This window comes from Elephantulus edwardii, unplaced genomic scaffold (genome assembly GCF_000299155.1).
Source record: "Elephantulus edwardii isolate Elephantulus edwardi_28Jun2011 unplaced genomic scaffold, EleEdw1.0 scaffold00077, whole genome shotgun sequence".
Lineage (NCBI taxonomy): Eukaryota > Metazoa > Chordata > Mammalia > Macroscelidea > Macroscelididae > Elephantulus > Elephantulus edwardii.
The window spans coordinates 13,378,059-13,404,715 of record NW_006399827.1 but is presented as its reverse complement, the minus strand read 5'-3'; the positions used below and the strand labels follow the sequence as shown (position 1 = coordinate 13,404,715).

At 38.0% G+C, this 26,657-nt stretch overlaps 1 protein-coding gene across 1 annotated transcript in view; it reads left to right on the top strand.

Annotated features, from left to right (window-relative positions):
- IKZF3 (IKAROS family zinc finger 3 (Aiolos)) overlaps positions 1-25,354 on the top strand; it is an 88,521-nt gene extending 63,167 nt beyond the window's left edge. Inside the window, exons 3-4 of the mRNA XM_006889395.1 lie at positions 11,554-11,670; positions 24,651-25,354. Of these exons, the coding sequence (XP_006889457.1) occupies positions 11,586-11,670; positions 24,651-25,354 (789 nt within the window). The 5' untranslated portion in view covers positions 11,554-11,585. The remainder of the gene's footprint in view (positions 1-11,553; positions 11,671-24,650) is intronic.
- The last annotated feature ends 1,303 nt before the right edge of the window (positions 25,355-26,657 follow it).

The window sequence follows — 26,657 nt, the reverse complement described above, 5'->3', positions numbered from 1 at the left end:
TGTGTATCTAAAACTAGTTTAGGTAAAAATTTTACTTGAGGGGGGGGAATAGTACAAGTAGGAGGCTATTGTAATAATTCAAGCAACAAAAAATAGTGTCTTGCAGAAGTGGCACTGGTAAAGGTGATCTAAAGCAGTATTCTCTGTATATTATAAAGGTAGAGCTCATTGGAATTCCTAGCACATTGGTGTGTAATATGACTTGAAGAACATAATTGCCATTAAACTGAAATTATAAGGGGGGGCATAAAAAAATTAAAAAAACAACTAGGGTGGAGCAGACTGTTTGAAATTAGTAAGATTCTCTTGTCATTGGGCCAAAAAAACAATGTCCTTGTCTACTCATTGGATTTATTGTGGCGCTCATACTTGGTTCTGGGAATTTCATAGTTGTTGTTTTTATTAGATGCTTAGTAGCAATTGATTGAAGTAGAAAATGCCTTTCTTTACATATATGTCACAATTGTGGGTTGTTTTTTTTTTTTTCATTTTTTCTTGAAACAAACTCTTAACTTTCTTGTATATGGAATCTATATAGTTGTCCTTTGTCTTGTTCAAGTGAATGTCAGCTTGGTTCTGCAGGCTTGAGGTGTCTGACATTTTTATCTGGTTACTTGAACAAATTGCTTGGTGGTTGTTGTTTTATGTGCCCACAAGTTAGAATCTGCTCAGAGTGAATTTTCAGAGCTATAAATCACATGAGAGGAGATTGTCCTTCTTTCTCCCACAAAGTGGCTGGTGGATTTGAACCATGTGCCTTCAAGTTGGCAATGCAATTCCTTACCACTTGGCTACCAAAGCTCCCCTGTTGCTTATTTATTATATAGGTAATAAGTCTTGTAGAGTTTTAGTGTTCCCCAGTAGTATTTACAGTTGAAATGTTCTAATATCATCAAACAAAAGCGTGACATAAATAATGTAAAGCTCAAGAGAAATCAGGAGTAGTTAAACTGTACCAGTTTAGAATGAGAGGAAACCTTTATTTGTGATAAAGCCTATTTGACCATGTTATGGCCAACAGAATTCAGTTGGTTTGCCACTGCTTCTGCTTTTCATCCTGATGGCATCTTTGGTTTTATCAAGGAGTTGGATTTCCTCCTTATTTCTAAAGAGAAATGTTTGTTTCCTTTTAGGGGGGTGGAAAACCCACTCACCTAAAACTTGAGTTTTGACATTTATACTACATCCTTTAAGGTCACTTAGTTGAGCAAGTTAACTTCCCCAAACACAGAAGGTAAGTATCTTTATTTCCAGTTCCATAATTCAGACAATAGACAAAACTCTTGCTGTGAGAAATTCCCTACCTATGAAATTCAGAACCAAACTCACTGCCCTTGTGTCTAGAAAATGCCCCTTAGATCTTTCAAGGCTTTCATATCTACCAAAGCAGACTTCTCATCTTTTTCCCTTGGAAGAACAACTGGTAATTCAAATCAGCTTTTCAGTTCGCAGGTCAGTGCTTAATCTGTTGTGCCACCAGGACTCCTCAAGCTATGAAAGTCTATTATATTCCAAATAAAAACATAAAGTTAGAAGGATTCAAGAGAACATCTATTTTAGAGATGAGGAAATTGAGACCTGTCAAAGTCCAGTGACTCTTCAAAACCACTAGAACTTTTGTTGTTTTCATGATTAGCTCTAATTTTCTATTTTAAAGAACTTATTTAGTTTGTTATTGTGTACCATCAAGTCAGAACCAACCCATACCTGACTCTCCAGCAGGTTTTCAGAGGCGTTTAAACTCACGGGAGGAGATTGCCCATCCTCCTTCCATGGACCAACTGGTCGTCTCCAGACAGTGTGCCTTTGGGATTGCAGTGCAGCTTCTTGCCACATACCGTAAAATTAATCCTTTGAAAGTATATGATTTAGAGCTCTGGTAGCCTAGTGGCAAGAAGCTGCACCACAATCCCAAAGGCACACAGTTAGAGGCCACTCAAGAAAGAGATGGGTCATCGCCTCCTGAGCAGTTAACGGCCTCTGAAAACCCACTGGAAGGTCAGCTATGGATTGGTTCTGACTATGGTACACAACAGCCAACAACAAAATTAAAGTGTATGATTCAGTAATTTTTTTTATATTCATGCAATTAGTGGTGCTGTTGTCACCATTAATTTGAGAATATGTTCATCACTCCAAAAAAAAATCTCTCTACGTCCTGGACAAATGAGGGACGTGAGAGAATGTAAGGAGGGCACAGTGATCAGACTTACTTACCAGAATGCGAATAGTGGAACCCCCAAAACTGTAGCCCTTAGACACCCTTCAAGTAGGAAACTGAACCTTTAGGAATCAATTTAAAGACATGCCTATAAAGTGAAAATAACACCAGAGAGTAATGTCCGTGTCCTGCACAGTACTACAGTCAACCATGTGAGACAGACAGAAACATTTCTCTGGGGGCAAAAAGGCTTCGGATATTAGGAAGAAGCAGGAAAGATGGGTGAATGAAAATGAGGAAACCAAGGAGGAAGAGGACTGGGATTACATCAACGGGGATGTACAAATTATTAAATGGAATGCTAATTTGCCCTGTAAAATTGCATCCAAGCTACAGTGTTTTAAAAACAAAACAAAAAAAAACCAACCCACCTCCCTGTACTTCTTAATAGTCACTCCCCATTTATCCTTCCCCTCAGCCCCGGGAAGCCTACTTTCTGTTTTTATGGCTTTTCCTCTTCTGGATATTTCATAAATAGAATCATAAAATAAGCATCTGACTTCTTCAATTTGCATCATGTTTACAAGGTTCAACCTTGTTTTGTAGCATGTATCAATACTTCATTCCCTTTTTTAATAACGTAATTACAGTTTAGTTTGATCATTCATATATATTTTGTTTTATGGCATTAATGTAACTAATTACAGTTTATTGATGTAATTAGTCAGAGCTCTGATGCACTAGTAGAAAGGCAGGTGGTTCAAATCCATCAGCTGCTCTGCAAGAAGACAGGCAGTACAGGCAGTACACTCTGGTGAAATTTACAGCCTCTGAAAACTCGCTAGAGGGTCAGCTATGAGTTGATTCCAATTTGATGTCACATAATGACAAAGGTAATTAATGAATTACAATATTTGGTCATTCCTTTATTTGTATATTGCTCACTCAACATACCTATTTCTATTACTCGCTCCCTCCCTTCCCATCCCCTTCTGTGAATAAATAATAATATTACCCAGTATGTATATGCTACTTTTGCCCTAATTTTTGCCACCAGACATTGTGAGTGATTATCAAGCTGTTTTAACAGAATGAATATGGAAAAAAGGAAGACTGTAGAAGACCATACACTTCATTTTCTCATTCGTTTGATCTTTATTATAAAAAGGAACAACACAAATTTCACACAAATTAAGAATTCTACATATCCTTGAATGACAGTAAGTTTAAGAGAGAAAAGATTTTCTAAGTAATTTAATAATTATATGTATTTATTAATCTAAAAGTCAGTACCTTGAATCTTCATTCTTACTGTTTAAATTAACTATAAAGGTTCAAAACAAACATTTTTACTAATGTAAGAGACCAAAAAATCTTTTTTAAAAGTTCATTTTTCCATCTCAGCATTCTTTCTGCAAGTTACTTGCTCAAAAAAGTAACAATTTTATGTAACTTTTTTTGTTAGAACCTACCCCAGCCTTTGATAGTAATCTCTTGTTAGACAATTCTTATTGCACAATAATAACCCTTTGTTCTACTCTCCAGTAGCTAATGACTGACCACACCGTACAAGAGACAGGAAGCAATGCATCTTACTTGAGCTCCATTTAACAATTCACCATCTAATGCAGAAATTTAAACAAAAACAGAAAACCCAACACAATTACACAGTTAAAAGAGCAACCACTTTGAAGTAGAAATTGCATCATGGAAACAGCTAACTCTAAACCAGACAATGAACTATTAAGGCTTATACAGGAAATAAAGGTAGTAATCTGTCCTGTAATTGTGACTTCCTATTATTTTTGTAACATATCTTTAAAATCATGCTGTTAATGAAAATTGATATATCAATTGTATACTAGACAGCTGATGTTAGGAAAGCTGGTCCAGAATTACAGTCCTGCTCTTTCTATGTTCATTCATAAACCTAGTATACAAATTGTTCCTTGCCACTGTCCTATATTCCCCACACCCACTCCTTGCAACATTAAACTGCCAAATACCACCCAGGAACGGATTTCCTATTTCGTCATTTAAGCCCATTATCTTGTTCCCTTACTATCTTGCCAAACTGGTTTCCCTCCACTTACATTTCTGAGACACTATGTGGCAAGATAACAAGTCTAGACTGTTTGTGTAAATAGATAGTTGAGTCCAAAAGTTGGAGCAGGGGACCAAAAGCCAATAATATTTTTATTACTATCTTTTTCAGTGTACTTATCCACCCTCCTCTGTATGTAATCCCAAAAAGATTATCTGACTCCAGAGTTTTTCTTTTTGTTTCAAAGGGCTCTTAGCTAGTGGTATTAAACAGTAGCAGTTCAACAGTTGTGAGACAAAAAGCAATGAGAGAAAAAAATGAGAATATACCATAGTTGATAAATTTTAACTGTTGCCCAGTTAGTCAGTTCGAAAACAGAGTTAACTCAGTAAAGTTGTACTTAATCTCCAGAACTTGTTCACACATACAGTAAAAGCTGGGACTTTGGAGTTGAAAGTTTGAGTACATGATACTTGATGGCTTAGGTAGAGGGTGTGGGTAAATGAGAAATTACTTTTAGAAGATTTCTTTCATTCTAGCCAGAAATACAGAATGAGAAAGTCTACATCCTTGCCTTAAATTATCGATAAACATTCTGAATTTTAAAAAAAAATACTAGAAATTTGGTCATTGAGTTACAGTTTAAGAGGTGTCTGAAAATGTCTGTCAAGACAAGTTTGGTAGATAGCCAGGGATAAAAGGTGGTACCTCAGGGGTTGACATTTAGTGACATACCCTAATTACATTATTTAAGTCAACGCTTGCATGCTTCTGCATCCTCCCAGATAAAGAAGATATTGATTGTGTGTCCTCAGAAAGCTACTTGCTGTAATTGAGAGTTACTCTGATAAATATAAATAGTGACTACTGAGAGACAAATGAGAAAGTTAAGCTGGTATCATGATGTTTGGGATAAATCCTGAGACTGATGGGCATATCTCTGGGTAATAATTGAGCCATTTAAGGAATGACTGCCAGTGACTTAATGATGAAATGGAGATGAAAGGTAAAGCATCCCAAAGCACTGGTTTTCATCCTTATTTCCCTATAAATCTGTTTAATAATAAAAAGTAGAGAGGGGTAGACCTCCCTGGATTTTACCTTCTCAAAATTGATTGAACCACAGTATTTCCAGTCAAGGCACAAATCCAGCTGCCTCTTCTATACATCTAAGAAGAAGCCTCTTTTTTAACAGCCTCAGGAACTTATTTCAAATTCCAACTCTTTTGGTCTCTCAACTCTCTGTTCTAGGGCTCTGAGTAGTGCCACATCTGGTGGTGGTTTGTGTAAAAGGAAATAATATGTATATAATAGTTTCCTGTTTGGTAATTTAAATCTATTCCTATGCTGGACAGAATTTGACCCACTTCACTTAAAGCACTGTCTTGTCATCAGTACTTTAGCATTAGTCTAAAAACTGTCAAGGTTCCTTAGTCTGCAAGTTATTCTTTTCATTTATACTAATATTCTTGTTACTATATTAAATATAGGAGACTGTATCTCTAGAGCACAGATTTTTTTACAAGAGTCTCATAAAGTCTAGTAATTATCAGCATCCTCTTAATTTTTTTAATCAAATTTCATTTTATTCTTAAATTATTTTAAACTGAGATTTATCATTTTTGCATAATGACTACCATGACAAGTTTTTTTTTTATTTTTTTGTAATGGATAGTAACAAAATGAAAAATACTGACTACTTTGCATTTTTCTTTTCTAAATTGGTTTAGAGGTATTTCTCTGATTTTCATTTACTATAGAAATGGCCAGTTTTCTTTGCTGCTGCTGCTGCTGCTGCTACTGCTGCTGTTGTTGTGTACCGTAGAGTTAGAAATGACCCATAGCTGACCCTCCAGCAGGTTTTCACAGGGAGTAATTGCACAGGAGGAGATTTCCCATCCTTCTCCCATAGAGCAACTGGTGGCCTCAAACCATGTGCCTTAGGGATTGCAGCACAATTTCTTACCATTAGGCTGCCCAAGCTCTGTAGGAATGACCATTTGTGGGACCAAAAGTCTAACAAACATTGGAATTTGTGACATTATTTCTATTTCTATGTATTAGAATCTCTAAATACAGCAAACACCTTATATACTTCAGCTGTAAAATGAGTACTGGCAACTTCCACATCTCTGTATGTTTGTGTGGGGTGTGTCATTTTTCAGTTATCACTTGCTCTGGGTGTCATTCTGCAGTTATCATTTGCTTTTGACCCTAGATGATGGTCAGCTTGACTGCTAATTGAAAAGTTTGACAGTTCCTGGTCACCTAGAGATGCCTTGGAATAAAGGTCCTGATTTTATACTTCTGAAAGATTATTGTTGTTGTTGTGTGCTATCAAGTCAGAACCAACTCATAGCTGGCCCTCCAGTAGGCTTTCAAAGACAGTGAATACACACAGCAGGAGGTTGTCCATCCTTCTCCCTCTGATCTTATAAAGGACAGATTTACTCTGACACATTGGATCATGAGTCATAATCAACTCAATGATATTTGGTTTTGGTTTTCAGTCTAGTCTTAAATGTATTTTAGGTTCTCTTATCATGGAGAAATAAAAAATGTTCAAATACATGCTTTCAGTTCTTTATTGTGTGTTGTCAAGTTGAATTCAACTCATAGTGAACCAATAAGGACAGAAAAGAACTGCCCAGTAAGGTTTCCAAGGTCATAAATCTCTATAGGCACAAACTTCCACATCTTTCTCCAGCATACAAGTACCACAACATTTAAATTCTATTCCGTCTGACCCTTTACAAAAGGAGTCTACTGAAATCTAGTTTAGGGCAGTATCATGTCAAAATTTATAGACTTATATTTGAGCAGCTAATATCTCTTCAAACATTTATTTTTAATATTCAGCTGTTGGTTTGGGTGGATGTTAACAGAGCACTTTAGTTTCCCATTCAAAAGTTATTATTTTGTGTAGTGACAGTTATAAACCCCTCAATGTAACAACCTTTTCCCCACTTCCTCGCTGGGTTGCCTATTCCCATTCCTCCTCCTTTTCTGCTTCAACCGGACTTTACTTGGGGCTTTCCTTTTGGTCTTCTATGATATACTGTTCTGAAGAGAACATTTTTCAAGGGTATTATTTTTCATTTTATAGTCATATTTATTGTTTGCCTGAAAGGAGATTCCCCAGGAGTGAGTTCATTTCCAGGTTTGAGGATGAGTAAGGACTATTCTCTTGAAGGAAGTTTCATGAATCTCTATCAGACCAGTAAGTCTGATCCTTATTAGTATTAGTATTAGTATTAGTATTAGTATTAGTAGTGTGTGTGTGTGTGTGTGTGTGTGTGTGTGTGTGTGTGTGTTTACCGTCAAATCGGATCTGACTGGTGCAGGAGGAGATTGACCCTCCTTCTCCAGCAGAGCATCTGGTGTATTCGAACCGCTTACCTCTGGGATTGCAGTGCAGCTTATTGCCACTAGGAGTCTGATCCTTTTTATGATTTTTCATTTTGGTCTGTATTTTTCTCCTCTCTCCAGGGTCTTTTATCATGATCTCAGTCAAAGCAGTCAAACACCATCAGGTTCTTCTGTTCTTCTAGTGGAGAGAGTGGTTCACTTTTTAGTTCTTAGGACACATAGTTTGCTTGAATCTGATTTTCTTCAATCTTTTTTACTCTGGATGGGGACAAACCAATAGTTACTTCTTGGATGGCTGCTTGCAAGCTTTTAAGACCCTATTACTACTCACCAAACTAGGCTATAAAACATTGTCTTTGTGGACTGTTACACCAGTTAAATGTCCTCTGAGATGATAGTTCTAAATGCCTAAACTCAAGTGACTCCAGTGCTCAAAATGTTTGGCTTTTGCTGAGAAGTTTTCATGTCTTTGCCCTGTATATGCTCTATTACTATATACATTGTTGTTGTTGTTGTTAAGTGCCATCGAGTTGTATACAACTCATAGTGACCCTATGAGCTAAAAACCTGAACATTTGGTAATCCTACTCCTTTCCACTCCCCTCATTCGTGCTCCTATATATATCTCTGTATGATTTCAATAAAGTCGAGACTTGATCGGAAAAAAAAAAAAAAGACCTGAACATTTGTATAACTTTGATCATTTCTCCATGTTCATAGAGTTTCCGAAGGCAAGCTGTTTTGGAAGTGGATGCCACTCCTGCTTCCAGGCTTGTTTTAATTGGGGAGCCCCACCAAACACTGCCCACCATGGTAATAATTACCGCATTTGGCACATCAGTCTCACAGTGTTTACAGCAACCATGAGTTACCTGTACAGCAATGCACAGACCAGTGTTATACCACTTAGAAGAATGTCTGACAAAAAAACAATGCCAGCCACAGGCTTCTGTAGAACCAGCTCCTGTAGATGATTTGCAAACTGCTTTCCAGCACCATACTGCCAACTGAAAAGGGGTGTTTTTTTATTATTATTAAATTTTATTAGTTTTAATGAACATTTACAGAGATTTTGGGTTTTTATTCATTCATCGTTGCACTGTTTTCTCCACCGTCCTCCCCAGTTTGTTCTTCTCTCCCCCAAATATCTGTTTTAATTGTCCACTGAAAAGGGTTTTTAAATAGGAGGCCTTATCACATCGTTGCTCTCACAGAGATGTTTATATCCGCAGTATGTATGTATGTGTATATATATATCTATGCCAGACCTCTTGTGTGTGTACACAGACACACTCATGCATGTACTTCCATATGCCATCCCACACCTGTTCACCTTGCATATCAACCTATGTATCTACTTATAAATTATTATTTGGAAATCTAGTGGCCTAATCTATAGAAAGTTGCACTACAAACTCAAAGGTACATGAGCATTCTCCTCCTGTATTATTTACAGCCTCCAAATACCTGCTGCAGGGTCAAATGTGAATCAGTTTGGACTCATCAGCAATGTGTGAGGGTCAGAGAGGTTGCATTTGTTTTAGAATTTGTATATAATCATATTTATCATTGTTGCCTTTTAGTACTTCCGTGTCTTTCTTTGCCTTAGCCATGTTGTGCTGACCCACCAAAGTTGTGACATCTGCCATCTACTTAGTAATTTTCACTCTCTGCTCTTTCTATCTCTGGTAAACATCAAAGTATTTCTTTCTGTGTAAACTTTCTCTTGACTTTTTATTAATATCTGTCTCATGTAATAGTTTTGCTTTTCTAATTGACTTATATCAGCATAATTCCTGCAGGTTCGGTCACTCATATATTGAGATGTTTCAGAGATTCATTGTTTAATTCTTTAACACTATGTAATATTCTATTGTGTATTTGTACCATAGTTTATTTTTCTGTTCATTTCTTTATGAATATTTAAGTTGGTTTTATATTTTTGCCTTTGTATATAGTACTGCATTGAACAAAACTCAGAATTGCCTTTTGAGTCAAAACCAACTCATAGCTGACCCTTCATTGAGTTTCTGAGGCTGTAAATTGTATAGGAAGATATTTCCCATCTTTCTCTCATGGATTCAAACTACTAGAGAAATGTGACCTTTCAGTTAATTGTACCTTTCAGTTAATTGTACCTATGGACTATACAACCAGAACTCCCTGCAGTAAACATGTAACTGTTCTTCTCATAGCTTTTCTTTCCTTGGGAGACATACATATACCTAGAAGGGGATTGCAGTATCATAAGATATCTGTAACTTTGTAAGAAAGCACCATACCATTTTCCACAATGGTGGTACCATTTAACATTTCTACCAGCAGTATATGAGAGTTCTAGTCTTTCCATAGAGACTATCTCTTCAAACTTTAGACATCAACTTTAATTTAATACTTCCTGTTGTCACAAGGTAAAAATATATGGTACTATTTTTTGGGGGGTAATCTCAGTTAAACATTTCTTTTTTAGGAATTTGTAGACAAGTATTAGATGAAATGGTACTTATTTCAATATATTATTTTGGTTGACTGTACATTGACACTCTTTGTATATATTCTTCTCTTGTTTAAAAAAAGAAACAAAAACCCTCTTGGCCCTTGAGTTGGTTCCAACTCATTGGGACTTTGAATTGGTTTCTGAGGCTGTAAATACTAATGGGAGGAGATTTACTCATACTTCTGCTAAGGAGACACTGATGAGTTCCAACTGCCAAAGACGTGCTAGCTAGAGCAGCGGGCTACGGACCATATCACCATAGCTCCACTCTTGTAGTGATTCTGTATTTTGTCTGCATTTTAAGTTACTTAAGGAGTTTTAAATCTACCGTTGCCTAGGCCAAAGGAAGTTTGTTGGTGTAGGGTACAGTGTATCAGGCTACTGACTGAAAGGTCAGCAGTTGAATCCACTAACCACTCTGAAAAAGAAGAGGGACGTCTCCTGCAAAGATTTACAGCCTCAGAAACAAGCTGGAGGGCCAGTCTAAAATGAGGCCTGGACATGGGTATTTCTTACAAAGTTCTTCAGGTAATTCTGATATATAGCAAGGATGAAGCCCTGCATTGGCAGCCCATATTCTAGACCTTTTTTATTGCCATTTTTCATTACACATACAGTGGAGCTAAGGGAGCTCCAGTGGTCTAATGGCAAGAAGCTGCACTGCAATCCTGAAGGCACGTGGTTAGAATCCACCAGCTGCTCCACAGGAGAAGGATGAGCAGACTTCTCTCCTGCGATTGACTGCCTCTGAAAACCAGCTGGTGGGTTAGCTACAGGCCGGTTCCAACTCAGCGGTACACAACAACAACACATTGTACAAATTATTATTTGATGCCAAGACAGAAGTGTTGCTTAGGGAAATATTAGCCGAGATAATTTTCAAATGTGAAGAGCATATGAAACAGATAATGCAGAGCCTACAGAAATAAAATGGAAAAGACAGACACAAGAGGAACATGGAGGGGGAGGAGGTAACAGAAGACGCAGAGAATTTCAATACATAAATCACTGAGTACATTTCTTACTATCTGGGTAAGTATCTATTTTCAAACATGCTATTAACATAAACAGTGCAGTAAATCTAGGACACTATACTTTTTTTAAAAAGTTGTTAAGAATTATATCAGTCTGCAGGTGTCACATGCAGGGTTACTCAGAATCAGAAAGAAAGCTGATCAAGGGGTTAGAAGATCTCCATCTATCTTTTTGCAACCAACCACGTCCAGGCTGTTTATTTAATACTTCCTCTTGCTAATGAAGGTACTGGTTGGGGATGGGTCGGGCTTTCCCATCTCAGCTAAGACTGCAAGATTTGAATGTGCCCTGTGCTGGTTTCACTGACCACAGCAGGTACCCCAGGCAAGACTTTGAGAAGTAATAACATAACAAGAGTGTGGATCAGACATCTCACACTTTTCCTTCCAGTTTATTCCCTTTTCTTATTTACCAACGTGTTCTTCTTTTTACCTTTTTCCAAACCAGCAAGTGTGGAGACAAGACACATCAAAGCAGAGATGGGAACTGAAAGAGCTCTCGTTCTGGACAGATTAGCAAGCAATGTGGCAAAACGAAAAAGCTCAATGCCTCAGAAGTTCATTGGTAAGAATATAAACCTTTTCTTGCTGCTGTTAGCAGATAGTTTGAATGAGATAACATAAGACAGGCCCTTCCTGGCTTAATCTCTGTTTGAATAAGGTAATTAATTTTGTGCTTTTATTCTTCATGGTTCAGTTTTAAAACTGCAGTCGAAGACTGAAAGATATTAACTAAATAATCTTTACTACAGATGATGGAAATAGTTAGTGTCCGGTTTCCTAAGTGGAGATGGTGTTAAAATGTTGCTTCTTCCTCTTTATTCTGAATGACATGTATTGCATGAGAGCACTTATGCAATTTATGCCAGTAAGATGTTTGAGATAGCATTTTTGTAATCTTTTGTAATTTTACAAGTTGATTTTTGTTAGCATGCACAACATTTTTGTGCTCTAAAATTTGATTTTGTGCTCTTTAATTTGATTGAGAATTTACTTTAAGGGAAAATTGTTTGGAAAACAAAGATTTCAATAACAAGGTTTTAGTTAGTCATGCATCTGGAATTGCTTTTTATGCCTCTGGTTTTCACATTGTCAAAAGATACAGCAAAAGGAGATGGCTAAGAAATAATTATATTCAATAAAGTTAGAATTACTGAATGGCAGATATTTTTTTAACTTTTCCAGATGTGTGATTCTGATAATTAAAATAGATTTGTATATTTGAAGCAGGCAGCTGAATTGAGTGCATCAATTTTGCTATAAATTGAAAGTTAGTTGGTGATACTGAACAAAAATAGTTATCAAGCAAAAATAGAACTCATTCTACTTTTTTAGAAACCTGTCAGTCTTTTTCAAAAGTTGCTTGTTGCTATTGGGTTTTTTTCCCTTCAGTCTTTTTCTATTTATTGTTTTAAATCACTTTTAAGATATTAAAATGCTTACTTAATTTTTAAATCTGGCCAGATTTTATTCTAGTCTAGATAATTCTGTACATGCAGACGTGCTATATAAATCAGTATTCCAATGAAAGAGCCCATATATATATTCAGGATTATCTAAATATTTATTTATTTTTATTTCTTTTCTTTCTATTAACTGAAAAACCATTTTAAAAATACTTTCAGAATAAATTATGTCAAGACTACAGTTGGTGTATTTTAGACAAATATCCTTCTCTCTTCCCCTTAGGCAGCCAGCCATGTAGTAATGTAGTTTAGGCACACTGGGCCATTTTCATTCCAAGAAGTTGTGTTAAAACACTGCTTCTAGTTTACCAACACCATAGCTTAAATGCTTCAGTTCATTTTTTTATCTTCCTTACTGATGAAGATCAAAGACTTACCTTCATCCTGACATATCTTCAGTATGGATGACACCTCAACCTAAAAAAAAAAGATTCTTACAACCAGGACAATATACAACATCATGATAAACATAGAAAATATTGAACTTATCAAGGATTTCATTTAATTTGGGTTCACAGTCAACACCTCCAGACACAATAGTAAAGAAAATGAAGTAATAAATTACATTGTTCAGATCTACTGCAAAAGACCTGAAAAATGTTGAAGAACTTTGTAGCTTACCCTAAATCATAGCTGATTGCTGTGGAAACAGTTGTGCATATAAGCAGGACAAAACCTTAGGCACTCATTGCTCTGCAAAAGTGGGTAAAGAAAATTATTGAGGCATTACTTGAGTAAGCTGTGGGAAACATTATATTAGGACTTAGAGAAAATGATAGCTTAGAACATGAGAGAAATTGTCCTATTCATTCAGAGTCATTAATAGCAAAGAATAGTTTCCTAGTGGAGTCAAGAAAGGTGCACAAGGATTTTAGGGATGAACCTCACTTCAGGTGAAAAGCAAAAACTGAAATTTATAATGTTAGCAGCTGTTTTCTTTGGAAAGTAGAAAGAATTTTAGTCATATTTGAAATTTCAGTCCAATTTCAGTCATATTTTAATTTCAGTCAAATTTGAAAAGTCTTAGGCTTGTATGTTCTGTTGTGTATATTCTTAATAAAAACAATATTAAATAAATGTCTTTTTAAAAATCATAGATTTTGTTTAAAAAAATCATCAGTTTTAGCAGAGCATAACCAACATAATTTATCCATGTCACTGAACTATATGTGTCAGAACTGTTGGGGGGAAAATCATTGCCCACGTATCAGTCAAGTTGTGCTTACATGATGAGGTTATGACTAAAGGATATAGTTTGGGTAGTTATTTTAATGCAAAAAAATGTATTTTAATTTGAAGGAAATTTTTTACTCTAGAAATGGCTAGAGTTAATGCAGTTTAGGAACCTGAGGGAGATGGGGAAAGGGTGGGGAAAGTAGAATTATAATCAATACATTATGGTCTAAGAGAAAAAATACAAGAGAGAATACCTCATTATTACAGTTGTCTTGAACCTACAGTTAGGCCAAGGACCTAGTTAATATAATAAAAGTCACTTTGGTATTCTCATGGATTTGAAACAACAGGTTTTATACACCAAACTCATACTGTTTTGTCTCTTGCCACAAGCCTCAGGAGTCTGTCCCATTTTTTTGTTAGCACTTCTGCCAGAGGGTTTGCATTCCTCCATTCCCAAGATCAGCATGAGAGATGCTGATTTTGTAGATACTGATTTCTCTCATCTTCTAAACCATCATATACTCTTTGTATTGGAATCAGGAAACTCAGTAAGAATTAGCTCATGATTTAAATTAAGTTAGCAGTCTCAGAGATTCAGGGCCCAGAATAACTGGGGAAAACTTTTTGGTGCATTGTAGTATCATGCAATAGAAAAAGCACTGAACTGGAAGAGCACTGCATCAGAAGTCAAAAGATCAAGAGTTCTGATTCTAGCTCTGTCATTTCTTTACTGCATATGCTTAGATAAATCACATAAACTTTCTGGGCTTCTGTTGACTCATCTGTGAAACAAGGAGACTGGATAAGTGATGATATGATCTGGAAGGTCTCTCCTAGCACAACATCCTGCAAGCCTGCAAGATACATAAGAAAAAAATTTAAAGCAATAGTTATGGCTACAGCTTTTTGTTTCCAAAGTCCATATGTGGAACATAGGGTGACTTTTTTTTTCAGGTTGTGCTGATAGAATATTTAGTATTTTAAGCCATATTGTGTGTTTTAAAGTTGTTTTGGGGGGTTTTGTTTTGGTTTATTTTTTGAGGATGATGTTAATTCTAAAGATCTGTAAAACAGTTGTTGGCTCAGCATTCATCTGTTTTACGGAGGATAGCACTACTTGCAAGTAGTCATAGAGCTTCTGTGGTATATGTGATATTCTTGTTCATGGAACTTGTGCTAATCTACTACTAATTTATATCCTGAACCTTTTGTTCTAGGGGGGGATTAAAGAAATTAATCCCTTAGTTTTCATGTTAACGGAAGTAACCTTTGTGTTAGTTAGTAATGACAAGCAGAAAATTACCTGTGACATTGTGCAAGTTGTAAGATGATGTGACAGAAAAGATATAGGACTTTCTCTCTGTCCCCTCTTCTCTCTCCTAATTTCCTGTCTAAGGCACCAGTTTCTGAACAGATTCAGCTGCCAGGGAAGTGGCAAGGGGTAAGGTGTGAAGGAACAATGAGTCACTCCCTTTAATCCTTGCTGACAGTTGCACAGCACTCAGACCTTGGCTTCCCTGACCTCATATGGGTAGAGGTGAGATTATACCATAAGGTTAGTTGTTATTTTCCTCATAATCTAGAGGTATTACCAGTAGGCATTGTTTTTCTCTACTAGATATAAAATGGTTGTATTGTACATTATCTGTGTGGAGCTAAATGAAAGGTCTTTATTGGTTTAGTCCACCAGCTAGGAAGAAAGATGAGCAATCTCTTCCTGTAAAGACTTACAACCCTAAAATCCACTACAGAGCGTGAGAACCACACTGTGAGTTGGAATCAGCTCAGTGGCAGCGGTAGTAGAGATGAACTGGGGAAGGGAGACAGGCTTGATTAAATGCATTTAGAAACAGAGCATGCCTCTGTTGGAGTAGTTGTTGTTGTTGTTAAGTGCCATCTATTGGAGAGTAAAATTAACTTGCCCAAGTAGGAGAAAGCTGAAACCAATTTCTAATTCTCCAATGAATGTACTAACCTTTTTTGTAAAATAGGAAATATGTAAATGATACATTTATCAAATAAAAAGTTTTGTATCATCAAAATATTTCTTCTTAGCCATTCTTTTCAGAGGACAGGAAAACTTGGCTTAGGGCCTTTTCCTTCTCTGAGTCTTGTTTTCCTGCTATAAACTTATTTTACTATCCTTTTAACAAGACCATCTTGAAATACATGACTCAGAATAGAGTCTAGATACCTGTCTTGGAAGGAAGAGAAACATTACTATGTTTCTGATTATCATTATCTTCCCAAACAGATGTTATTCAGATCAAGGCAGTTATTACAGTATCTCCTTTTTAAATTTTTTTGTCTTACTTTATTAAAGGAAGTTCTCCTGTTGAAAAGAGGTGAAAAAAGATCTCACTCACGCATTATAAACATGTTAGTGAGGTTTTGACACTTCAGCAAACACCATCAGTTCTCCCTGTGAAGTAGCTAATGAAAAATCATGTTTTAGTTAACAGAGCGACAGTTTTAATACTTGCTTCTAAGAGCAAATATTACCTTCTCTCACTTTTTCTAAAAGACCTGAAGTCCATAATCATGTGAGCATTGCATTTTAAAATGTCGTAGCATTTTAGACCTTGAATTGAATAGACCTAGATATTAGAGACGACCACCCACTCAAGATCTTTACTTTCAGTAAAGAAAGGAGGAGCAGGAAGATAAAGAGAGCAGCTAGCCCATGACAAAGCCTGGCCAGAATGCAGATGCACGAGGGATTGCAGTCTGGACCTTCTTTCCCCTGGAGGCGTCCAGACCCCTGGACAATACATACATATTGTAGTCCCACACATGGGCTTCTACAAGAACAGCTGAGTAATTGGAGAGTCAGCGGAAGAACAGCCTCCTGAAAAAGACATTCACTTCAAGGGTATTTCCTTGAGCAAAATCATTTGCTTCAGTTTTTCTTGTCATCTACAGCTTTTTCTGTTCTCTCTCTCCTCCCTGCTTCCTGTTCTGTTGCTACTGTTTTCTTCTTTATAGAAATCATGTTTGTGAATGAGAGCAGAGCCATAATGATAACCAGATATTCTACTTACCCTATTATCCTAGCTTAAAAAAAAATATGGACTTGTGATAATACCTGTGAGAAATAGTGTGAAGGAACTTAAAGAAAACCCCAGAGTGTCGATAATGCTGGAATTCTTTTTCTGTTTTCTAATAGTTTTATCCTCTTCTTCAAACACCTTTTAGTGGCTTCTTATGGGATTAAAATCTAGAAAACTCAAGTCACACTTTCCAGGCCTCCCCTAATCTTATCTCCAATTTACTTTTTAATTTTATAATTTCATAAAATTTTAATTTTTCATTTCATCCAAAGAAGATGGAAGGAATGCACAGAATCACTGTGCCAAAAAGAATTGACCATATGAACAAGAGCCAGAAATGAAGGAAGAAGGTCAAGCTGCACTGAAGGCATTGGCAAAAAATAAGGTCCCAGGAATCGATGGATTACAATTGACATGTTTCAGCTAACAGATGCAGACCTGAACTCGTTCACCATTCTATGCCAGGAAAATTTGGAGGATACCTGCCTGGCTGACTGTAAGAGATACATACTTCTTCCCATTCCCAAGAAAGGTGATCCAAGAGAACGTAGAAATTACCAAACAACATCATTAATATCACACACAAGCAAGATACTGCTGAAGATCACTTGAAGACAGTACAAAGAGAGAGAACTGCTAGAAGTTCAAACTGGATTTAGAAGAGACCGTGGCACCAGGAATATCATTGCTGATGTCAGACAGATTCTGGCTGAAAGGAAAACACCAGAAGAATTGCCTGTTTGTGCTTTATATACTTTGCAAAGGCATTTGACTGTGTAGATCATAACAAATTATGGTTAGCATTGAGAAGAATGGAAATCTCAAAACACTTATTTCTGTTCATGCAAAACCTATGCCTAGATCAAGAAGTTGTGTAAGCAAAGCAAGAAAATACTGCATGGCTTAAAATTAAAAAAGGTGTGCCTCAAGATTGTATCCTTTCTCTGTACCTATTCCATCTGTATGCTGAGCAAATTATTCAAGAAGCCGGCCTCCGACGAAGAATGTGGCATCAGGATTTGAGGACAACTCATCAATAACCTTCATAATGCAGATGAAACAACCTTGCTTACTGAAAGTGAAGAAGACTTGAAGCACTTGTTGCAGAATATCAGAGACATCAATCAATATGGATTGCATCTCTACAGCAAGAAAACAAACCCAAAAAGCACATCATTCAAATTCACCAGCAACTCCCCAGTCTCCTTCCTTGCAGTATGCGCTCTCGGAAAACCTACTGGAGGGTCAGCTATGGGTCAGTTCTGATTCAACAGCACACAACAACAGCTGGACTTACTAAGTAGCATCATGATAGATGGGAAAAAAGATTGAAACTGTCGACAGCTTCATTTTACTTGGATCTGCAACCAACATCCTTGGTACTAGCAGTCAGGAGATCAGGAGACATACTGTACCGGAAAAGTGTGCAGTAAGGGACCACACTACATTATTGTGGAGCAGTTTGAGGACTAAGGTGCCCCTCAGTCAGGCCATGATTTTTTTAAATCACTTGTTGTGTATCTGAGAGCTGGACCGTGAATAAGGATGAGAGAAGAACTGATGCCTTTGCACTTTGGTTTTGGGGACGAGTGCTGAATATTCCATGGACTGACAAAAGAACAAACAGATATGGCTTAGAGAAGGTAAAGCCAGAATGCTTGGAGGCAAAGGTGATAAAGTTTCGTCTAATACTTTTGGTGTGTTGCTAGGAAAGACTATAACGTGGAGAGGGGCATCATCCTTGGAAATGTTAGCAAAAGTGAAGAAGATCCTCAACCAGTTAAATGGATTGACACAGTGACTGCAAAAGTGGGCTCAAGTATGTCAGATAGTGATAATAGGCACAAGATAGGACAGTGTTCAGATCTGTTGTTTGTAAGATTGCTGTGAGTCATACATGATTGAACGGCACCTAGCAATAGCCGTCCTTTGCTGTAGCCGCAATGAATGGCTCAGCCCACATGTATGGAATTGGTCTTTTAGTACTCTATCTGGAATATCTTCCTTCTATATATACATCTTCTCTAACATGTTGTCCACTTCCCTGTAACCTGAATTCTCTCTCAGTTCTGTTCTTGCATTCAAGGCAAGTTTACTAGTTATCCTTTTATTATTTATATTGGTATCACCATCACTACAACCCTTAAGATTACAAGGAGACTTTTAAGAAAATAATAGAGGAGCATTTATGCTAGGTTAAGTGTAGTATATTTGAGAAGTGGTTCATATTTTCCTCTCTCCCTTCTCTTGGCTACTCTGTACTTTATTCCATCATGTAGCACTTAAGGATACTGATTTGCAGTGAAATTATGTAAATGCTGTATCTCCCCTATTGAATTGCAGGGTTATGTTTGTAATCCTCAAAACATCTGACGTAGTGCAAATTATAATAATAATACTAGATCTACCACTTACTGACTGCTTACTTATATCCAGGCCCTCTGTTAAACCCTTTATAGACATCAGAACAACTCTGTGCATAGTAAATATTTCTTGAACACAAATCCTAGTCCATGTGGAACAAAGCACAGTTACTTTCACTAAGCCTGTTTTCCCCCTGCTCATAGGAGCCACCACATCTGCAGGCAGCCATAGTGGGGCTGGGTAGCCATGGGCAAGGCAGCAGCAATGGAAAACAGCAATTAAGGCCCAAGCATTTAGAGATATATGAGCCCGTGGATTGCATCCTGACTTAACATTTACCATCTTGGTGACCTTGGAAAGTTGATCACCCTCTGTATATGTTTTTACCTGGCTCACTTATTGTCAGAACCAACTTATAGCTGACCCTCCATCAGATTTCCAGGGCTGTGAATTCCACAGGAGGAGAGTGCCCATCTTTTGTTCACGGGAAGCATGATTGTGTGTTAGCAGGGCAACCCCCTAGGGAATTACACTTTTATCTACCTAATAGAGAAAGATCTTTTAGGTCTGATATCAGAATAAAGTGAAATAATATTTTGAGTACCTGAAACAGCCCTGGACACATAGTAGGAGCTCAGTGAATAGTAACTATCAGTAGTGGTATTACCTACACATAATATAAACATTGTGCAATCTAAAAGCTGAAAGGGAACAAATCAGGATGAACATCTCGTCCATTGACTCTTAAGGCACATGGATATGAATCGAACATCTCGTCCATTGACTCTTAAGGCACATGGATATGAATCCACGTGCTCAGTTAAGGTTCATTTTAGCTCTAGTTTGTGATTCTGTACTTCCATTATTAGAAGCCAGCAACCATATGCCCTCACTTCATGGCAGCAGTTCAAGGGGAGGAGGGGTGCTTGGTTTAGGCTTTTTGCCAAAGCCAGATACTTCAGATTGACACCTTTAAAAAGAATCAGGTAGAGAATGCCAAGCAGGCAGCCTAGGCTTCTATATTTAGGACTTGCTGTTGCCATTTGTATTTTCATTGGAAGAAAACCTCTAATTCAGCCTGCAGCTGGTGTCATGAATCATTCTAAGGTGTGGTGCGATTTTGACTAGAAGCTGGACTCGAGAGGCTCCGTGCGGGTTTGGAAGCAGTTACACTCTTGTGGTTTCCATAACCTTTTTTATGAGTGTGTTACTAAAGAAACGTGAGCTCTTGGCTTTTCAATTACTGTAGCTTACCCCTGTGAGTTTCATACACATTGAGTCATCGCGTCTACAGGTGACTGATAATCATCTGCACCACTCAAGTTACCGTAACTCAAGAGAGGAGGGGATCTGATGATTGTAGGTTGTGTGCACGTGAAGCTCTCTGGCTCTCCCATCTTCTTAACAAGGAACAGTGTTCTGCATTAACCACAGAACTCAGTCGCCTATTTCCACTCATCCACAAGTTTTATTTTCCTCTTAATATTTGGCCTCTGACAACTTTAGTACTCAGCTGTTTTCCAACATAAGCTGCAGATGGTATAGACTATAAAAACTGTAGACCAAGATCAGTAAGTCAGGCTACTGAGAAAAGGATAAAAGCAGAGTTTGTGATGTGCCTGCCCTGCTCCACCCCACCCAGAGAATGTTCTGGACCCGATTCTTTAGGTAAGAAGATAAAAGTCCCAGGTTTGGAGGGAGTAGGGTAGACTTACTCATACTGGAAAACCATCAACTTTGAAAAGATCAAGAGAAAAAAGCTCATAGCCCTTTCAGGGGAATAAGTGTTAATGTTGATTTTGGGTTTCTCCATCTCATTCTTCCAGACTGTTTTGGTCAAAGATATATCCAATCAGAAGCTGAATAAGAACCCTTTGTTACTTTGTCAAAACGTGCTTTTCTGTTGCTTATTATTGAATTGCCAACGCAGGATGTTTTTCTTGCATTTTTTTTCTCTTTCTCATTTGTTTATTTAGTAACTATCACCTTGGCCTTAAAATAGTGGGGATGCTAGGGACATTGGTCTCTCTCTGTTCATTTTAACTCATCGGTATTGTGTTAAAAACCAAACTCGTTGCCATTTAGTCAGTTCCAGCTCATGTTGGCCATAAGGTTTCCAGGGCTATAAATCTTAACAACAGAAGGCGGCTGCCCATCTTTCTCCCTCAGAGCTGCTGGTGCATTCAAACCACTAGAGACAGGCAGTGTTTTAGTTAGCACAATTGAATGCACACCTCTGCTGCTCAGGAGCATATAGTGGGTTACTGCTTGTTGAAATCCAGACCTATGGTTGTTCATCCACAATACTATCTGAATTTGGTCTCCATCATATTTCTGGATTTTTTTCATTGTTTATCAAAATGTGGAATGCACATTTTCAGGAAGCACACTGGACCTTTAAAAACTTGGTTCCATGGTAAGAGCCTTATTTTCTTTTTCAGTCATCTTTTCAATCTTTATTATGCCAAGGAGAAATATTTCATTTTCTGCCTCTCATTTCTAACACTGATCTCATTAATCTGTGCTTTTAACAAGTGTTCTACTTACTGTAGTGGCTGATCAGAATTTAATAAATTTGTTTCCTTTATTTTTCATAACTTCCATCTATTTATGGCAGATGACTCTGGTTTGTGTTTACGTTGGTGATAAAATTTCCTTAATTGTTTCTTTTAATTTTACAGAGGAAAAAATTAAGACTGATTTAAACTAAAATAGCAAAGAAAAACCCTCTTAACGTTTACCAAATGCTTTTTATGTGTTCTTTGTGTTTCAAATGACCCCACAAGGTAGATGTGATAGACAACACTGAATTTAACTTGCCCAAGGTCATACATTTATTTAGTAACTGACAGAGGGAAGTGACATCAAACCTAGCCTATCTGATTCTGGAGCTCAGTCTTTTCTGCCACACCACCCTGATGTGTGGATAACCAGAATGTGAAGGAAAGCATGAGTGAGTGAAGTTTGAGAAATATTTTCTTTCAGACTCCTTTTGTAATCTCAGCCAGGCTTTTTACTCTTCTCTGTTCACGAAGTGTATTCCCATCACTTTTCTTTCATTCAGGCTCCTCTTTAAATGTTGTTGCTGTTAGTTGGAGCCAGGTTCACTCCTGACACCCGGTAACCCATGCACAGCTAACTGAAATGCTGCCTGACCCTCCATTATTTCCATATTGGGTTGTGGCTCAGATTGTTACAATGCATAGCTTTTCATTGGCCGGTTTAAAGAAGTTGGTAGCCAGACATTTCTTCTTTATAGGTCTTAGTCTGGAAGTTCTGTGTAATCTGTTCAGCATCAAAGCAAAACAAACCTCCATGCGGAGGAGGTTTACTACAAATGAGTAGTGTTTGCCCATAAGGTGCATTGGCTAGGACCTGAGCATGGATCTTCTCCCTGGCAAGTGAGAATTCTGCCACTGAATGACCCCTGGCCCCTTCTGTCATTTAGATGTATGAAATCTGAAGCCTAAAATGTAAATCGTAGAACAATTTATTAGTTCATCTGGATTTTCTTAGAATGGTTTCTTTTCTATACCTAATCCTACCTTTTTTTTTTCATTTTCTTGTATTTAAATTTATAATTTATACCACATTCTTGCCCTTGTGTATTACAGTTCTTTTTACAAAATGTATGTCACTATTTGCTTGAATCCTGAAACATGGAACTATAATAAAAGCAAAGGCCTTTATATAACATATTCCATTTTACTTTTGACATCATTTTACCCCAATTTCATATGCTCTTTATTATCCAGTTGGAACTGACTCATAGCTGACCCCCCATTGGGTTTCCAAGGCATTAAATTACATGAGAGAGGATTAGCCACTTTTACTCCTTGCAGCTGCTGGTGGATGCAAAGCACCAGACTCCCCATAGACTAGGCCACCAGCTATTCAGGTCTTACTTGTCTCCCACTAGGGAGCTCTGGTGGACTCGTAGTAAGAAGCTGCACTACAATCCCAAAGGCACACAGTTTGAATCCACCAGCTGCTCAATGAGAGAAGGATGACGAGTCTCCTCCCCTGCAATTTACTACCTCTGAAAATCTCTGAAAGATCAGCTTTAAGTCAGTTCCAATTTGATGGCAAACAACAATTTCTCTCTTACTACACTGGAGATAGGGTCACCCCTGAGTTGGTTCTGATTCGATGACAGTGAGAGAGAGGTTGGAGATACCTCAAAATAGGAACTGGTTATTCTAATCCTTTTATTTCTTGTATGCTTGTTCGTTTTCATTGATGTATCTTTTATTGCATGGCAATAAAAATTTTGGAACTACAGCATGCTTAGAAAAGGTAAAATATAGAAGAAAAGGATACAATTCAACAAAAAATATCTCTGGAATCCAAGGTCTAGAATGAAAAAGCATCAGCATAACTTTGCCTCACTTCTAGCACTTGCTACATCTTTTGTGCTTTCTCTTCATCTGCCATTGCTGCAGCCCCTGTTCTTGCCTTTCCTGTGGCCAGAGAGCCTCTGTTTTCTAACACACAACACCCACACACCCTGAATGTAGCTAAATTCTATTTTCACAATTTCTCAGCAGCTTGACATAAGAAGGAGAGGGTGACCACAAATAAAATTTGTCAGTTAAGTGTGAGGTAGGTCCTAATGACAGATCTCACCTATATATAATCACAGCACATTTTTTAAATAAAAGAGTAATGAGGAATATTCTCAAACTTTCTTCTATGTTAGAAGCTCTTTTACTAGTCTGGTGACTTGTGTGTTCTGAGAGTGAGAAGTTGGAGTCTTTGGGGTTATAATCTCTACTTATAAGCTTGTGGAGGACGATCATTACACATCCTCATGTTTATAGCACTTCCATCCCCTGACTATCTAATATGGCAAGCTGAAATTAGCAAACACAAAGAGGTTAGAAGTTGAGCATTTTAAGAGTTCATCATCGGGGAGCTCTGGTGGCCTAGTGGCAAGGAGCTGCAACTACAATCCCAGAGGCGCATGGTTCGAATCTACCAGATGCTCTGCCGGGGAAGGAGGGACAATCTCCTCCTGTACCAGTCAGATCTGATTTGACGATACACTCACACAAAAATAATAATAAAATAAAAACTTTAAAAAAGAATATAAAAAAAAAGTTCATCATCAGTGTATGAGACACTAAAGCTCCTGTCAAACTAGGGACTCCCTGATTCTACTATTTTTTTGTTTCTTTTTCCTCCTTTGCATGGGATCTGTCTCTGATATGTGCAATGGGCCCACTATGCATTGTAGGTCCAAGTTAATGGCACCGCTGATCCTTCCTGCTGCCTGTTTAATATATTTTGACTGTGTAACTATGTTGCTAACAGCCAGCATCTCCTGAGGCTTCAGCATCATATGGAACCATTCTGCTTAAGAGGAATGTTCTTAAAAAGGCAGCATACCCTTCATGATTTATTTTTCTTCTTTGTGCTTTTTTTAAGAACTCTCAGTGCTAATTTTTAAAATCTGTCTTTGTAACCCATTCTTACTTCTGTTTCAGGTGAGAAGCGCCACTGCTTTGACACCAGCTATAATTCTAGCTATATGTATGAGAAAGAGAGTGAGATAATACAAACAAGAATGATGGACCAAACCATCAATAACGCCATCAGCTATCTTGGTGCAGAAGCCCTGCGCCCCTTAGTCCAGACACCACCTGCTCCCACCTCAGAGATGGTTCCATTTATCAGCAACATGTACCCCATCCCCCTTACCCGTGCTGAGATGCCTAATGGTACCCCCCAGGACCTGGAGAAGAAGAATATGCACCTGTCAGAAAAGAACATGCCTTCTGAAAGAGGCCTCTCCCCCAACAACAGTGGCCATGACTCCACGGACACTGACAGCAACCACGAAGAACGCCAGAATCACATTTACCAACAAAACCACATGGTCCTTCCTCGGACCCGCAATGGGATGCCACTCTTGAAGGAGGTCCCCCGCGCTTATGAACTCCTCAAGCCCCCGCCCATCTGCCCAAGAGACTCCATCAAAGTGATCAACAAAGAAGGGGAGGTGATGGATGTGTATCGTTGTGATCACTGTCGTGTCCTCTTCCTGGACTATGTGATGTTCACTATTCACATGGGCTGCCATGGCTTCCGCGATCCTTTTGAGTGTAACATGTGTGGTTATCGAAGTCATGATCGGTATGAGTTCTCCTCTCACATAGCTAGAGGAGAACACAGAGCCATGCTGAAGTGAACATCAACCTTGAGAATGTTCCTGAGTATGCAACATCATTTTAAGGAGAAGGGAAAAAACCAATCAGCTACTATAGATGTCTCGTTCTCCTTTGTGGAGTAAGGACATAGAGTCTAAAAACTCACTGTCAAAACTAACTTAGTTCCAACTCTGTTCCATAATTCTTTTAGAAGATCCAGAAGGTCATGTTCACAAGGACAGCCAGAGAAGCTCCTTCATTTAGATACTGTTTGCAAGCCTGATCTGTTGTTACTTTTGTGAAGCCTTTGTTTTCTTGTTATTGTTGTTGTTAAGTGCCATTGAATTGGAACCAACTCACAGCTGACCCTACAGTGTGGGTTTTCAAAGACTGGAACTCACACAGGAAGAGATTGCCCATCTTTCTCCCACAGAGCAGCTGGTGGATTTGAACCATATGCCTTTGGGTTGACAGTGCAACTCCTTACCCACTAGAGCACCAGAGCTCCCTGTTTTCTCATTAGACTTGAATTTTATTATATTTAAAAACCAGTGAAGTATTTGGTCATTATCTCTTATAGCAGTAGAATGACTCGCCATCCAGTGAAATTTGTTGCCAATCTGAATAGCTCCCTGGTTACACGAGATTGTATGAGATGTTCTTTTTGTGATACATCAGACATATCTGAAAAAAGCTCAACTCCACAGAAAGAATGAACTGACCAGCTGACATTGCTGGTAGGCCTTGTCCTTCTGCATTTAAACACAGAGCTGAAGGTTGCAGTATAATCTCCCCATCCCAATCCATAGTTGAAGGAAAAACACAGTAATTAATGTCTTATCAGTAACTGAAGACCCTGTTCTCCAAGCATCAGAAATCTGCTTACTGCCAATACAAAGGTGAAAAAACTATTTTTATCTACAGATACTTCTGCTTCTAGCCTTTATCCTCTCATCTTTAGTTAAAAACTGCTCTGAGTCTAACCAAACATCTGTAGAAAAAATTCCAAAAGAACCAGTGGTCTTAAATGTAGCCTGTTCCTGAAAGTCTCGGAAGTTCTCCACTGTGGATTATGTTGTTGTTATGTGCCGTCAAGTCGCTTGCAACTCATAGTGACCCTATGTACAACAGCCCTAAACCCTGCTCTGTCCCTTGCCAATCTTATTGACTCTGGCATGCCTATCTCCGTTACCCCAGTGACAGAATCAATCCATCTCATTGAGGGTCTTCCTCTCCTGTGCTGTCCCTCCACCCTCCCAAACATGACATCCCTCTCCAAGGACTGATCCCGCCTTGCAGCATGTCCATAGTATATCAAACGAAGCTTCAGAATCCTTGCCTCCA